Source organism: Pongo pygmaeus, chromosome 1 (genome assembly GCF_028885625.2).
Source record: "Pongo pygmaeus isolate AG05252 chromosome 1, NHGRI_mPonPyg2-v2.0_pri, whole genome shotgun sequence".
Lineage (NCBI taxonomy): Eukaryota > Metazoa > Chordata > Mammalia > Primates > Hominidae > Pongo > Pongo pygmaeus.
This window is the reverse complement of record NC_072373.2, coordinates 77,578,206-77,593,549: the sequence shown is the minus strand read 5'-3', so window position 1 is coordinate 77,593,549 and position 15,344 is coordinate 77,578,206. Positions and strand designations below refer to the sequence as shown.

At 40.0% G+C, this 15,344-nt stretch overlaps 1 protein-coding gene across 3 annotated transcripts in view; it reads left to right on the top strand.

The window, feature by feature from the left end:
• C1H1orf105 (chromosome 1 C1orf105 homolog) overlaps positions 1-15,344 on the top strand; it is a 48,425-nt gene that overhangs the window by 29,276 nt on the left and 3,805 nt on the right. For 2 of the 3 annotated variants that reach the window (XM_054456134.2, XM_054456125.2), the window contains exons 4-5: positions 6,599-6,673; positions 12,336-12,403. In XM_054456134.2, coding sequence (XP_054312109.1) covers positions 6,599-6,673; positions 12,336-12,403 — 143 coding nt within the window. Of the gene's footprint in view, positions 1-3,072; positions 3,370-6,598; positions 6,674-12,335; positions 12,404-15,344 lie in introns of those variants that run through there. The other variant, XM_054456143.1, reaches the window with a different exon arrangement.

Here is a 15,344-nt window from a genome sequence, read left to right as displayed (position 1 = left end):
ACTGGCTTAGCAATTGCTGAAGAACCAGCAAGAAGCCTTCCAGTCATCAAGTCGCTGTGAACTTCCTATTTAGACAGGTCTCACCTGCCGCTGAATGCCTCCTCATCTCAGGTTTGTTCTGGGTCTCTGTAGTGTGGCAACCTAGGCACTAGGACACCAGGCCCCAGCCTGGCTGGAGTGGAGAATGGGGAAAGAAAGCCAATCCTAATGACCAGTGGGAGTGAGAGGCCATTCTCCAGCAGGGTGTAGCGGTTTTTGTGGCTGCAATATTCATAGTTAGCCACTAGATGACAGTTAAGAGCAACAGCTTCCAGCTGCGCCGCCCAAAGGGTGCCTCGGAGGCCAGTTTCCCAGCTGACCCATGAGAAGTCTCAAATAGGTTGCTTTTACCAGTAGAGAACACAGGCCCCTCAACCTCACCCTCACTCTCATCCTGTTAGGGGCTGACCCTCCACTGATTTGCACGTGAGAAAGAGTCACCCCTGCAGATTGAAACACAAGTAGGGAACCCGGGATCCTTGCTCTGTTGGGGCACCAGGCCGGTACTTCCAGTCATATTCTTTCCTGTCACACAGACATCCTCAAATTTGAATCTGGCTCCCAGAGTCTACTGCGCGTATGAAGGCCTGCACATACGTGCCATGAGGTAAAGGTGGATTCAGCCGGCAGCTGCTCCCTTCTGGAAAGAAACTGTTGTGTTTCAAGGGAGTAGAATGTACTGTGAACAGGATCTCTTCCTTCATTCTCTAAATCAGGGACCTGACAAGAAGCTGTTGGCAATCCGGAGGCCAACTGGAGACCCTGGACCCTGTGCAGAGGTGCAAAGCTCCTGCCACCTGGCTGCGTTCCTCTTCACCGTCACAGGTCAAAGGGCAGAACTTTAAACACCCACTTACTCCTCCCCCGCCCTGGAGCAACCCCATGGCTGAGGCAGGTGCACGTGTGCCTGGAGCAGTATTTCCTAGTGACTAGACAAAGGGGAGACAGGCTCAGAGACACAATAACAGGGAGAGGGAGACAGAAAGCAAGATAGAAACACACACACAGAGGTGGGGGACAAAAAACACAAAACAAAAGGAGAGGCAGGTCTATCAAAGAAGAAAGATTTTTAGTGAAGACAAATGAAGCCTAAACATTTCCTCGTTTAAACATCTACTGTGGAGAAGCTTCTTCATTTTCACCTGCCATTTCCAGGCATCCACTCATGACTCCTCAAGGTGCTGAGAAACAGAAAGGTGCATCATGATAGTTGGGTAACTGGGCCAAGAGGTGACTGACTCAGTGATCCAAGGCAAAGGAACGGCAGGTGTGTGGGGGTGACCCGGAAAACTGCAGCTGGAGACTCTGAAACCCCTTTGCCCACTTGCTGGTACTGGGTGTAAATTAACTAGAGCTCCTCAGTTACTAATAGATTATAAAATGCCACTCCACCCTCTCAATTCCTGCCCCCACTCTCTCTCTACTCACTTTGATCTGGGTTTGTTCTTCCAGTCTAATGAGTCAGAGTGAAGATAAGAACATTATTTATTTTGCTTTTAGCAGACCTGTGGCAAAAAGCCCTGGCTAAAAAGACTGTGCAGTAGCAGAGGCATAGCTGGGGAAGATGGATAGGATGTTGACTTTCTATTTTCTCACCACTAAGAACTCTCTTTTTATTATTTCTCTCATATTGACTAAATTTTCAAAGCTCATAACTACCAAGGAAACGACCTCATATACTCCTAAGTCATTTTCGTATTTATATTGCTTATGTTGATCTAGTGCATATAATTACAAATACAATTTTTAAAGAGAATATTAAATGCTATAGACCTAAAATAGTGATGGTAATAAAAATCAAATTTAATAAGTCTGAATGTAGGGACATGGCTGTCTATTATTTTGTATACATTTCGGGTTTTTTTAAGTATATTCAGCTTTATTTTTTAAAATGGCTGATATTTTCAGATAGAAGGAACATGTGTAATATCATAAGGTTTTTTTGAATATTGAAATTAGTTCTTTGAGCACTACTTTTGGGATTCTATGTGGTAGAAATAATTCTGCCTTTATATGGATTCTTTTTTTTTTTTGAGACGGAATCTCGCTCTGTCGCCCCAGGCTGGAGTGCAATGGCACGATCTTGGCTCACTGCAACCTCTGCCTCCCAGGTTCAAGTGATTCTCCTGCCTCAGCTTCCTGAGTAACTGGGATTACAGGCGCATGCCACCACGCCTGCAATTTTTGTATTTTTAGTAGAGAGGGGGTTTCACCATGTTGGTCAGGGTGGTCTGAAACTCCTGACCTCATGATCTGCCTGCCTTGGCTTCCTAAAGTGCTGGGATTACAAGTATGAGCCACCATGCCTGGCCTTTATATGGATTCTAAGAGTTTACTCTTCCCCTGAGGAAAGATAATCCTTTTTATCCAAAAACTTTCTAGCCAACTGAAGTTCAATAGATGTGGCATTGGACAAATCTCTTAATCTTTCTGGGTCACAGCTTTCTCCTGGGTAAACTGAAAGATTTGAACCAAGTGTCCTATCAGGTCTCTCTCAGTTAAGTTACAAGTGGGAAGGAGAAAAGAAATAGAGGTGTTGAAGGAAAGGACAGAGGCAAATGTGTCAGTATTCCTCACAGGGTGCTTGTGAAGTCTGTTTTAATCACAAGCTAGTGCTTACATTTTTGTTTTTTATGTGAACAGGTGTGTAAGAGAGAGAAAGAAAGGGAGTGAAAGAGAGAAAGAAAGGAGAGTAGAGGGAGAGGGAGATGGAGAGAAATATGTTTCTCTGTTTCTTTACCAAGGGTTCAAGAAGGCCATGGCCTTGGGCCACGAGTCAGCCCTTAGACACCGCAGCAGATATTGGCCTAGGGTATGAGGATGTTTCCAATTGTCAAATGTGTTTTGGCTTCTGGGGACTGGCTGAAATCTGCATCATACCTTGGCCAGGCTACACATAGGTTGCTGTCACTCTCCTGTCACAACTGCCATCTGCTATCCAGAGGACAGCTGCTTGGGAAATGAGGGCCCCATTAACATTCCAGTCCCTCTGGCTCTAGACCTGATAAAACCAGGGACTTGTGCTGTGAATGCGGACAATTCCCTCTCCATTCCTGTTATTGCTGCTGAGCTGGTCATAAGGAAACCGAGTGAGAAGGGAATGCAATAGAAGAAAAAGACCAAAGACCTGGATTTCAGGGCTGGGAAAGAAAGCAAGACAGAATGGAGGAAATGAGGCCTGCAGGACATGGAGTCTCAAATGTTTGCATCACCTTTAAAGTAGCCTGTCACAGCTGCCTTCCACGACTCTTCAATGCCCTCATCCTTTCTCCAGATAGAAATGGAACAGCTCTTCTTGGAGGCCAGGCTTCAGCTGATAGCGAGTCTGAGGTAGAGTACAGCACAGATCAAAGATTGCTTTTTACCTTTGCATGTAAAGTGTAAAGGGACAGGATTAGAGCATCCACCTCTGTCTTTTTGAACACAAAGACCATTATCGGTAGGGGAAGGGAGACCTGGAGAGTTTATATAATTGACAAAAGTCACCCAAGTTGTTTGTAAGCCAGGACTGGAACAGAGCTTTTTGGGTGTCTAGCCAGTGTTCTTCCCCAGTGCATTACATAGAATGAATTTGTTGTACTACAACACTAATGTTCTGTAACATTTCCCTGAAGACAGTGTTATAATAGTGATCTTCATTTATATATGTATTTTTTGTTTTATATATATATATATGTTGATTGTGTCTATATTTAGACCTCATAATTTAAATTGCTTACAATGACTCATTCATTTGCCCGATGTTTGTTGAATACTTGCTGTGTGCCAGGTTCTATCGTAAGTTCTAGGAATACAAAGATGTGTAAAACATGATTCTTGCTCTTAAATATAATAACTCTCAGCCCGGTGGAGGAAATAAACACATTTAAAATCAAGAATAGTGCAAATACAAAGAAAGCTAGACCAAGTTTATGATGCAGTCAAAGAGGCAGGCACCCAACTGAGGTTAGGAGGATGAGAAATGGTAGCAGGCCCAGGAGAAAGGTTTTCTGAGGATGTAACACCTACACTATGTCTTAAATGAGTAGCTATCAAGGCCAGGTGGGACAATATATAAGTATTTCATCCCTCAGATTCTAAGAGATGACAGTCATTATGTTATGGGACTCTGTAGTCACATTTACAGTTGTTATTAACCTAGCAAGATCTTGCAATGCACTTTGGAGATCCTGCAAATAATATCTGTTGCTTGATTTGCAATGAGCTCTGAGATTCCACTTCCTATAGGGGCTAATAGTAGTCTTAGCAGAAACCAGAAGTCTGGAAAAAGGTGAAGGAAATAATTTCAGTGAAGAACTTATAACTCTACTAAAAACAAACCTGCCCAAGGATTCTCCCATATCTGCCTTCCCTTGTCCAGGTCTTCCTCATCCCTTCAGACTGAGTGCAAATTCCACTTCTAGGAAGCCTTTCCTGATTTCTCCAATCAGAAGTGGTCTCTCTGTTTTCTGAAGGCACAGAGGTATTAGTGCCTCTTGTATGATATCTAGTGTGTCCTACCTTAATTGCAGTTTCAGAAATGTACCTCACTCTCATACCTCAAAGATGTGAGGGATGGAAGGAGGAGCTGGAGCTTCAGGGGATATCACCCCCAGGGGTATCAGGAAGACATGGTAGAAAGTTGAATCAGCCCAAAGCAGAGGAGTCAATATCCACAGACATTTCCTCTCTAGTCTCTCTTCTCACTCCATTCATCCTCCCACCAGACAACCTGTCCATCCCAACCTACATTCACTTACCCGAAGCTGATTTGCTAGATTATTCTTCCAGGTTGTTGTATAGTGTTTCCCGGGCTTGTAACACCCTCACCATCCTTGTTAACTCCACAAACACCTACCCAAGCATTGCCTGTTTTTTTCACCCTTCTCAGACCCTTCCCTCTCTGCCTCACCCCCAGTTAAGCTCAATGACCCCTTTCAGCTTCACTGGAGCCTCGATATATTTCTGTTGTAGCACCTTCAACACCATCATACTTCTTGATGTATAGGCTACTGGATGGTGAGCAGCTTGAGGTCACAAACTATGTCTTATTTATTTAAATGTCTCCAGTACCTAATGAATGGGTAAATGAATGAATTTGTATTCTTCTTTTGTCTTCCTTAGAAACTTCCTTCCAGAAACTTTGCCTTATTCATCGGTATGACCCCCGTCACAGCACCCTTTACTTGGTAGCCTCACAATAGATGTTTGTTGTTGAATGAATGAATCTAGTTATTCACACACATACTTTGACATACCAACCCACAACATTGTAATACTAAGTTGATTCTTTTTAGAACGCCCTATAAAAATGAAGTGTATTTTAAATGTTTGTCAAAAGAATCCAACTTTGTTAATAGTTTTTAGCCCTCAAACCCCTAGTGATGCATCACCTAAGTGCCATATGTCTCTCACAGGATGAAGCTACTTGCAGAACAATCTGGCAAAGGTCATCCTAGGAGCACACCTCAGGAACTCCTCACTTTCTGTTCCTCCTCTTTCTGTTCCCCACACCTCCCAGGGCAACAGGAATGGGTCAAGGCACACCATGTAGTGATGGGCCAGCAAGTGGATCAAAGGAAAGAGAAGACTTCAGTCAATAGTCTTCTCGCTGTGGTTTTCCTTTTCCCCATATTCTGCACTTTCTGTGACCATATCTCATGACTGATGTCAATGTGAATGAGGAAGGTTAAGAGAGAATCCCCAAACGTAAGTTTAGCTTCAAGTTCCTATATGCTTCCTAAGCAAACCTTTATCAGAGATGCAAATGAGAACCTCCTGAACCAGGTGTAAATGCTCCAAAGTCCTCTCTTTAACCCTTTTGCAGAAATGAAGTCAGAATAAAAACCAGTGGTTACAGTGAGCAGACACGGTGCCCCTCCCCTTCCTCCACTGGTTGTTTCTTCACCTGCTGAGACAGTCTCTCTTTCCCAGAGGATTGAGGGGACTCAGGACTCACACACAAGCTTGAGTTCTGCTTGTGGCTTCAATCATTGTGCTTAGGAGGTACAGAAGGGCCAAATGGTGCTGGACTATGGATGCATGAGAGCTGATGCTGGCCCAGAGTTAAGGCATAAGAAAGGAGGGCGATGCTTAGGAAAGGCCCGTGAAAAAAATATTTGCAAAAGAGAAGTCTTCTCTTCATTCTTTCTTAGGCCATCAGAGATCCTCAGTCTATATGGTGGAGCCTTTGTATAAAATGGAAAAAATGGCCCACCTATAGGAGAATGCAGCCCCTCAGACACAGGTGCTCAGGCTGGAAAGTAGAGACCCCACTGAATTTCAGGCCCCAGCCATCTCTGCCAGCTGTCTTTACATCTATACCACTGCATGCAGCAGCCTCAAGACCACCACCTAGCCTATGTCTCACTCCCTCCTGCCTAAACTCTTGGAACCTACCAGCTGCAGCACACTCCAGATTCAACACCCACCCTGGATGGGGCTGAGACCACAGTGTCCATCTCTGTTTTATGGAAGGAAAAACTGTTACCTCTCTCACCCCTCCACTGCTTTCCTACATCTTTGTTGCCCTACATGCCCCACCATTTCCTCACCTCTCTCTGTCTCTCTTTCCCCTCAGGCCAGGAGGAACCAGTGTGACTTCATGCTGCTCAGAAACCAACAGCTGTGCTCCACATGTCAAGAAATAAAAATGGTAGGCAAGGGGGAAAAGACAGAAATGGGCACAGGCATCTCAGGTTGCAGCACTGCCCTTCCCAGCCAAGCCCTGTGGAGAGAGATAGTGATGGGGCCCGTTGCAGGGAGGGCCTAGATAAAGGCTGCCAAGGAGGAACTGTTGGTCCTGGGAGCAGCATCAACTGACAGAACATGATAAACCTTCTCCGTTTCAACAAGCTAAAGGGTAACCAAGATAGGCGGGCCAGAGTAGAGATGCAATGAGCCACTTCGCCTTGGGCTCCTAGGTAACTACAGCCTCTCACAGGCTTAGGGGATTGTGGAGCTCCTTCTCCCTCCTTAATGTAGCCCCCACACAACACACATGCTCACACTCATTTCTCCACCATTACAATCAGGAGACAAACAGCTTCATCTTTGGGTTTACTGTTAATTTAGGTAGCACCTCAAGAGAAAGACTGGGGAGAGAGTCTACAGTACTTTCTAGGTAGTCAGGGGTGGTGTCACCTGCCTTGGATATTTGTAACATGTACTGGAGAATGGTGGTAGGGGAGGAATATTAGGAAAAGAAAGAAGGAAAGCAAGGGAAATGTGGAGGGAACAAAGACAAACTTCTGCCATCTATCACAGTTGCTGAATCAGAGGCCTGATTCAGGAAGGATGCTAGACTAGGTTGCAGTTAGGCCTTGGGTAATTTAAGAATTAGAGTTAGTGTTGGGATGGTTGTTAGCGTCAGGGTAAGGAAGAGGCTTTGGTTAAGGGTTAATTTAGCAACATGGTTAGGTTTGAGGTACGAGCTGGAGACGGGTTTCTTCAACTCTGATATCCTATAATTCTCCTTTGACTTGGGGAGGAAGGTGGGGCTAAATGTGTAGGCTAAACGTGCTTTAAAGGAATGGAAGAAAAATAGAAGATATAAGAAAAGCTCCTTCACTGAGTTCATGGCAAGTCTTCAGTCCAGTCGGATGTGAAAGAGAGTGGCAGTTTTGTGAAATTTTTATGTGGGATTTAAAAATTTAACTGAAGCTACCGGCAAAGCTGCACCTAGATGTTGCCATCTATGTTCATTTTCTACATAATTAGGGTCACTGTGTTAAATATTAGCATTGGCTGGAGTCTGGGAAACTAGGATTGGGATTTCTCCTGGTCTTATTCCTGGAATCCCTTGTGTCCACATTTAGAATGCACCAACCCCAGGTCTAAGCTGGCCTTGGCCAGCTGGCACACTTGGGACGTCAGCAGCCGTCCTCTTTCTCAAGACCTCTTCTCTGACCTTTGCCCTTGTCCAGGAATGATAGAAGTGGAACCACATGCTATAATTTTACTATTTATTGAAGCTTCTAAAAGGAAGGGCTTCAAACACAAAAGTGCCCAGGGAGCCTTCTGTACTGTCAGAACCTGGTGAGAAACCACAGAAAGTTAGAAAATAAGCATGAAATACCCTTGCCTCACTCTATGCAGTAATACCTCAAAGTCCTCCCAAGGGGAGGGACTGCAGGTCTGCTGTAGTCACTGTGATACCCCTTCTTTCTCAGCAGTGAGTTGAATAGAAATACTGGGGAATATATAAAAAGACTCCCAGGAATAGAAGGGCATTTCCTCAACCTAATAAAGAGCAGCTTGAAAAACCAACAGCTAACACCCTACTTAATGGTAAAAGACTGGATACTTTCCCCTAAGATTAGAAACAGGGCAACAATGTCTGCTCCTGACACTTCTACTCAACTTTTTACTATACATTCTAGCCAGAAAGATAAGAAAAAGAAATAAAAGTCATCCACATTAGAAAGAAAGAAGTACAACTAGTCTACTTGCAGATGATATGATCTTATATAGCGAAAGTCCTAAGGAATGCACAGAAAACTATTAGAGCTAATAAATGAGTACAGCAGTGTTGAGGACACAAGATCAGTATATAAACCTTAATTTTTATTAATAGCAATGAACAATCCAAAAATGAAGAAAACAATGCCATTTGTAATAGCATCAAAAATTATTTAGGAATAAATTTAACAAGAGAAGCACAAGAGCTATACAATGAAAAGTATAAAACATTGTGGAAAGAAAATTTAAAAGGCCTAAATAAATGGAAAGAACCCTGTGTTTATGGATTGGAACACTTAATATTGTAAAGATGGATATACTCCCCCAAATTGATCTACATATTTAATGTAATCCTCAAAATCCCAGATGCCATTTTTATAGAAATTTGCAATCATATCTTAAAATTTATATTAAAATGCAAGAGATCCAGGATAGCCAAACAATCTTTAAAAAGAAGAACAAAGTTGGAGGTCTCATACTTCTTGATTTTAAAACTAACTACAAAGCTATGGTCAGGACTGTGTGGTACTGCCATAAAGATAGGCAAATAGATAAATGGAATAAAATTGAAAGTGCAGAAGTAAATTCTTACATTTATAAACAATTGATTTTTGACAAAGGCACCAAGACAGTTCAATGACGAAGTGGTACGGGGGCAGCTGCATAGATACATGCAAAAGAATGAATTTGTACCTCTTCCTCACACCATGTACAAAAATAACTCAAAATAGGTCAAAGACCTAAATGTAAGACCTAAAACCATAAAACTCTTAGAAGAAAACATAGGTATAAAGCTTCATGACCTTGGATAAGGCAATGGTTTCTAAGATAGGACACCCAAAGCACAAACAACAAAAGGATATAGATAAATCAGTCTTCATAAAAATTTTAAACTTTTGTGCCACAAAGAACACCATCAAGAACATGAAAAGACAACCCAAATATTTGCAAATCAACAGATGAAGAATTATGTCAGATAAGGGACTAGTATCTGGAATATATAAGGAACACTTACAACTCAACAATAAAAAGGCAAACACCCTAGTTGAAAAGTGAGCAAAAAGTTTCAATAGACATTCTCTAAAGAAGATCTACAAATGACCAATAAACACATGAAAAGATACTCAACATTATTTGTTGTAAAGCAAATGCAAATCAAAACCACAATGAGATACACTTTCCATCCACTAGGATGGTTGTCATAATAATAATAATAAAACGGTGGATAATAACAAGTGTTGGCCAGGATGTGGAGAAATTAGAACCCTCAAAAATTGCTGATGGGAAAGTAAAACAGTACAGTTGCTTTGGAAAACAGTTTGGGAATTCCTCAAAACCTTAGACACAGAGTTACCATATGACCCAGCAATTCCATTCCTAGATATGTACCCAAGAGAACTAAAAACATATTCATATACAAAATTCTACAAGAATGTGCATAGCAGTCATATCTTAATAGCTGAAAAATGGAAATAACCCAAATGATTATAGCTTGATTAATGGATAAACAAAAATGTTGTCTATCTATATAATAGAATATTAATCGTAAAAAAGAATGAAATACTAAAACATGCTATAACATGGATGAACCTTGAAAACATTTTGCTAAGTAAAAGAAACCAGATGAAAAAGATCACATATTATATTGGTTCCATTTATATGAAATGTCCAAAATAGGAAAATTCATAGAGACAGAAAATAGACAGTGGTTGTCAAAGACTGGGGAGAGGAGTGAGTGAGAAGCAGTTGCTAATAGATATGTGGTTTCTTTTTGGGGTCATGAAATGTTCTAGGAGTAAATAATGGTGATTGTTTTACAACTTTCTGAATATACTAAAAACTACTAAATTGTACATTAAGATGGTGACTTATGATACATGATATCATAAACACTGATAAAAAGAAATTAGCACTAAATAAAAGCACAAAATAGATGAATCTCAAAAAAATGTAAATAGGACCTGGTTATGTAACTACTCATATTCCTATGTAACCTTGGGCTAGAAGCTCAATCATTTAGTGCAGAAGAAATACCTGCTGACAGTTATGGTTGTGAATCACCAGTGATATTTGCCTTGGTTTTATCTAGGCTGTGTTTTATCACGTCTCTGCTCCAAATAGCTCATCTTCCCCTTAATGCACCTATTCTGTAGTCCTTCTGTTATCTTCATTACTCTCTAATCAACACTTTCAAGCCCCTTAAAAGTAGGACCATCAAGCTAGACAACTGTAAACAGATATTCTCTAACATATATTTAAAAATAGTTTTGAAATAAGTTTATTTCAACAAATATTTATTGATTGTCTGCCATGGGCCAGGTACCTAGGTAAACTACAAAGAAAAAAAAAGAAATACATAAGACCTGTCTTTAAGGAGTCAACAAATAAATAAATAATGACAATAGAATGTAATCAATATAAACAGAAATAGATCTGATGGGGAGTGAAGTGGCAGTGAAAGTAAATATTAAGGAAGTCTTCCTTGAAGAAAAAGACTATTCATGGTTTTCAAGAATCAATAGGAGTCTACCACAGTACACTTTTTCTCAAAAACAAAAATCGTGTCTTTGGCAGGCAGCTTTGTTCTGGTGTAGCCCCTGTAGCGCAGTTCATTCATACAACAGCGCTAGCTGGATTTAGGGGATTTAGAACAGCAATCATGCTATTCAGGAGGAGTTACAATTTCCTGCATCTTCCCTTGGAGCAGAGTCAACTTTAGATAAATTTTTGAATAAAGCAGTCTGTCTCTGGCACATTCTCATCCACTTTTATGTTTAGAAATCTCTCCTCAGGTTCTTACTAAAGCCTTGGCTGCCCCCACTATGCCCAGAGGCTCCTTGTTACCAGATCACCTCCTTCCTCTCCCTCTCCCATCCTTTTTTCGGCTAATGAGTTAGGAGAACAAACTGATTAAACATAGTACATTCTTGGCATTTGTATAGCCTTTGCATTCAGCTTTTTTGCTATTTTCAAGCACCTCTAAAGGTCCTTAATACATTGTAATTTGTAACTTTGTTATGTCATAAACTTAAATCATGAGTCACTTGGTACAAGTCACTTAGTGAGTAGAGTAGTTGAACACCTGCACCCACATCTTTGTGATTGTCACTTTATCATTATAGCTACAATAATTTTCGAGAAATAATGGAAAAATGCTTCCTAGTGAAAACATTCTTAAAAGAAAACCAACATCTAGTGCTAGGAACAAATTTGGAAAAGTTCAAGAAAGTGATGTTTCTTAACCAAAAATACTGTAACTGTACATTGATTTTAGGCCTATATGAAAGACACCTTTAAAATTTCAAGTGTGCTTCAAGGTGGGTTCATTCATTCACTAATTTGATCAAAAATATTTCTTAAACAGACATCGTGTTAGCAGCTGGAAATACAAAAATAGAGACAAGGTCTATGCCCTCATGAAGCTGAAAGTCTATTAGGGAACCCAGACATTACACAAGTAAATACAATATGAAGGTTATCAGTATTTTGATCCAGGAGACCCTAAGAACATAGAGCAGAGGACTACCGAACAGTAGTCCCGGAGTCAGCAGTCTCCGTGATAAAGTGACGGTTAACCTGAGACTTGAAGAACATGTGTGTGTTGGGCATGGGGGCATCTAAACAAACCAATTTTAAAGATTTACTAAATCCGTGTATCTAATTTCAACTGATATCCGGGGAAAAACAATGGCTCTGACTTGAGGGAAGGGTGAAACCGTCTGGTTCATTCACATCACAAAAGGATGTATGAAGGACTTTGATATCAAATACAACTCAAATTCACTAAAGTGGTACATTATTTATTTAAATCAAAATGCAGTTACAGGCAACGTTCTAAATGAGACTTTCTTCTTAAGGTACAACCAAGAACAATGAAAATCCCAGATGATCCAAAAGTATCCTTTGAGAATTTTATGAGTTATAGGTAAGTCAACAATTTAAATCAGGACATGACTTAATTCTCGTTATGTCTGAGGACACAGGAGAGTGGATTGAGAAGCGTAGTAAGAGGAATGTTTAAGGAATGCTTAGGGAACAGGCTTCTTGACTGGTTTTATTTTTAGGTTAAACCAAATCATTAGATCAAAAAAGAAAGTTCACCTTTTTGCTTGAACAACTACTGAAACTATTGCAGAAAGTATAATCTTCCTTTCCACCTTCACAAGAACAATATAAGAAATAGAATGGGAAATTTCTTTGATAATTCAGATGGAACTAAATACAAATTCTCCATGTAGATGACATATCTAATCTGCAAGATATGGGGGATTACACATAATCTTTCCTTAGTCCAAGATGTTCTCTGCTACATTTTAGTAACTAAAATTCCTCTTTATCAGTTTGTTTGGTTGTTATTTAAAGCTTTTTTTTAATCAAGATCGAGTATAACATATAAAATCCAATTGGAATTATGATTAGTTTTTTTGTGTGTTTTGTTTTGTTTGGTTTGGTTTGGTTTTTTCTTTTTGAGATGGAGTCTCTCTCTCAAATAGCTGGGATTACAGGTGCCCACCACCATGCCTGGCTAATTTTTTTTTTTTCTTAGTGGAAATGTGATTTCACCATGTTGGCCAGGCTGGTCTCAAACTCCCCACCTCTGGTGATCTGCCCGCCTCAGCCTCCCAAAGTGCTGTGATTACAGGTGTGAGCCACCGTGCCCCGCCTAGTTTTTCAAAGAGTTTTTTTCTTCTATATTTAACTATTAGACAGGGAAGAAGGACTCTGTTTTTACTTTATTACAACATGTAAAACATGGACTTATTCTAAACAGGACATCAACACAGGTCAACTTGCATTGCAATAGATGGTTGGAAAGTAGACATACACTCACCCTTACATATGACTAACCAAAAAAGCTATATGTAATCTAATGGCCATTTTAATTTTTTCCTCATACAGAGAGCAATAATGTGGAAAAATAAATAGGTTTTTCTGTAACCTTATGTTGCACAAAGGTACATGTCCTGATTCCTTTTATGACCTTAGGGCCATTTGTTCCAGACTCAAATATAGACCCAGATACACTGAAAACATGTACTCAGTTCCTGGCCAAGGTAGACAAGGTTATGGAGGAAGTAGCTATTTGAGCAGTACAAGCTCCATCACTAATAACATTTACCTGTACTGACTCTATATTTTTAAAGAGCTCTTATATGATAAAAGTAATTCTAGTAAATATTCATTATGAACTTAAATGGAAAACTGAAGCATCTAAAATAAGAGATTTCTGAGCAAAATTTCACCCTTCTGTGAAATAACCTTTCGAAATTTGTTGCCCCATTTTACTTATCTTGCAAGTTTTGTACTTTATTTAAATACAAAATTCCAGAACATTAATTAGTTGTATTTTAAACAAATAGCTCTTATCCCTTTAAAACTAAGACCAAGGATTAAACCAATCTTAAAATCATGTCAACATCAACCAGATGTATCATGAGATTGATTGTTGTATTCTTTTTTTTAGTGTTATGGAGGAAAACATACCACTTCTGTTTGAGACTTAGCTAGAGTGACTATAAAGCAAGGGCCTGGTTTTATCTCTAACTTTTCCAAATTTGTTCCTAGCACTAGATATTGGTTTCTGTTTTCATACTTTTTAAGTATCACTGCATATATATAGGCAAGTGGAATTATCTTCACTGAAATTATGGTTTTTTAAAAAGTGACTTTAATTATAGCCATTGCAGGAATTAAAATATAATACTTATTGAATGAAAAGAATGAAGGAAAAAAGGAAGAGAGGGAGAAAAGATGGCAGGATAGATATATATTTGTTGAATTGTAGAATAGACAGAGCTTAAACTATTCAGTCCTGAACATACCATCTGCCTGTTTGCCCAAAATGGATAATAGAAGGGGTTTTGCTTTCTCTTTTTCTCAATCTCAGTGACAATTGATTAAAGCAAACTGGCTTAACTCACTATATTTTTGGTAGCAAAGCAAAAATAATCTTGGAAGATCTTTGTGGAAGTAGAAACCATGAAATGAATGTAGGGCCTTAGATGGCCCATAAAAGTTTACAAATATGTCAGTCTTTAGAAATTAAGCAATTTAAACTAATGTAGAAGAGGTTTTGGCTTATATGCATTTTCCTCAAGGGTCACCTCCACAGCCTTGGCCACCAGGAGAAATAGGATGTGGTCAGGGCATTTTCTGTGAAATGGGAAGGTTCTAACCAAAATGTTTTCTCAGCTTTACTCTTTAAGGGTAGATTATTGATCTGGAAGAGTTCTGTTTTTTTTTCTGGAAATTGAAGAACTCTTTCCTTTATTCCTCCTATTTTCAGACCACATATGTTCTGGCAGTGGAATAAAACATTCAAAATGAAGGTTTTATCAAAAATCCATGAAAACAACACTAATCAAAAAGAGATTGAAAATTAGTAGTCTTTGGACCAATCATCTCACATTGCTAGAAAGTGGCCTGATCACCAGGTTAACAGGTACTAGATTCAAGAGATCACCTGTGTTTAAAAATATATAAAGAGGCCGGTGTGGTGGCTCACACCTGTAATCCCAGCACTTTGGGAGGCTGAGGCGGGCAGATCGCCTGAGGTCAGGAGTTTTAGACCAGCCTGGCCAACATGGTGAAACCCCATCTCTACTGAAAATATAAAAATTAGCCAGGTGTGGTGGTGTGTGCCTGTAATCCCAGCTACTCAGGAGGCTGAGGCAGGAGAACCGCTTGAACCCAGGAGGCAGAGGTTGCAATGAGCCGAGATCGCACCACTGCACTCCAGCCTGGGCAACAAGCACAAAAACTCCATCTCAATAATAATAATAAATAAATAAAAATAAAAATGTATAAAGACACATTTCTTTCTACCAAGCCCTAGCCAATTAACTAATGTGTTTTCTTGTTTCTTC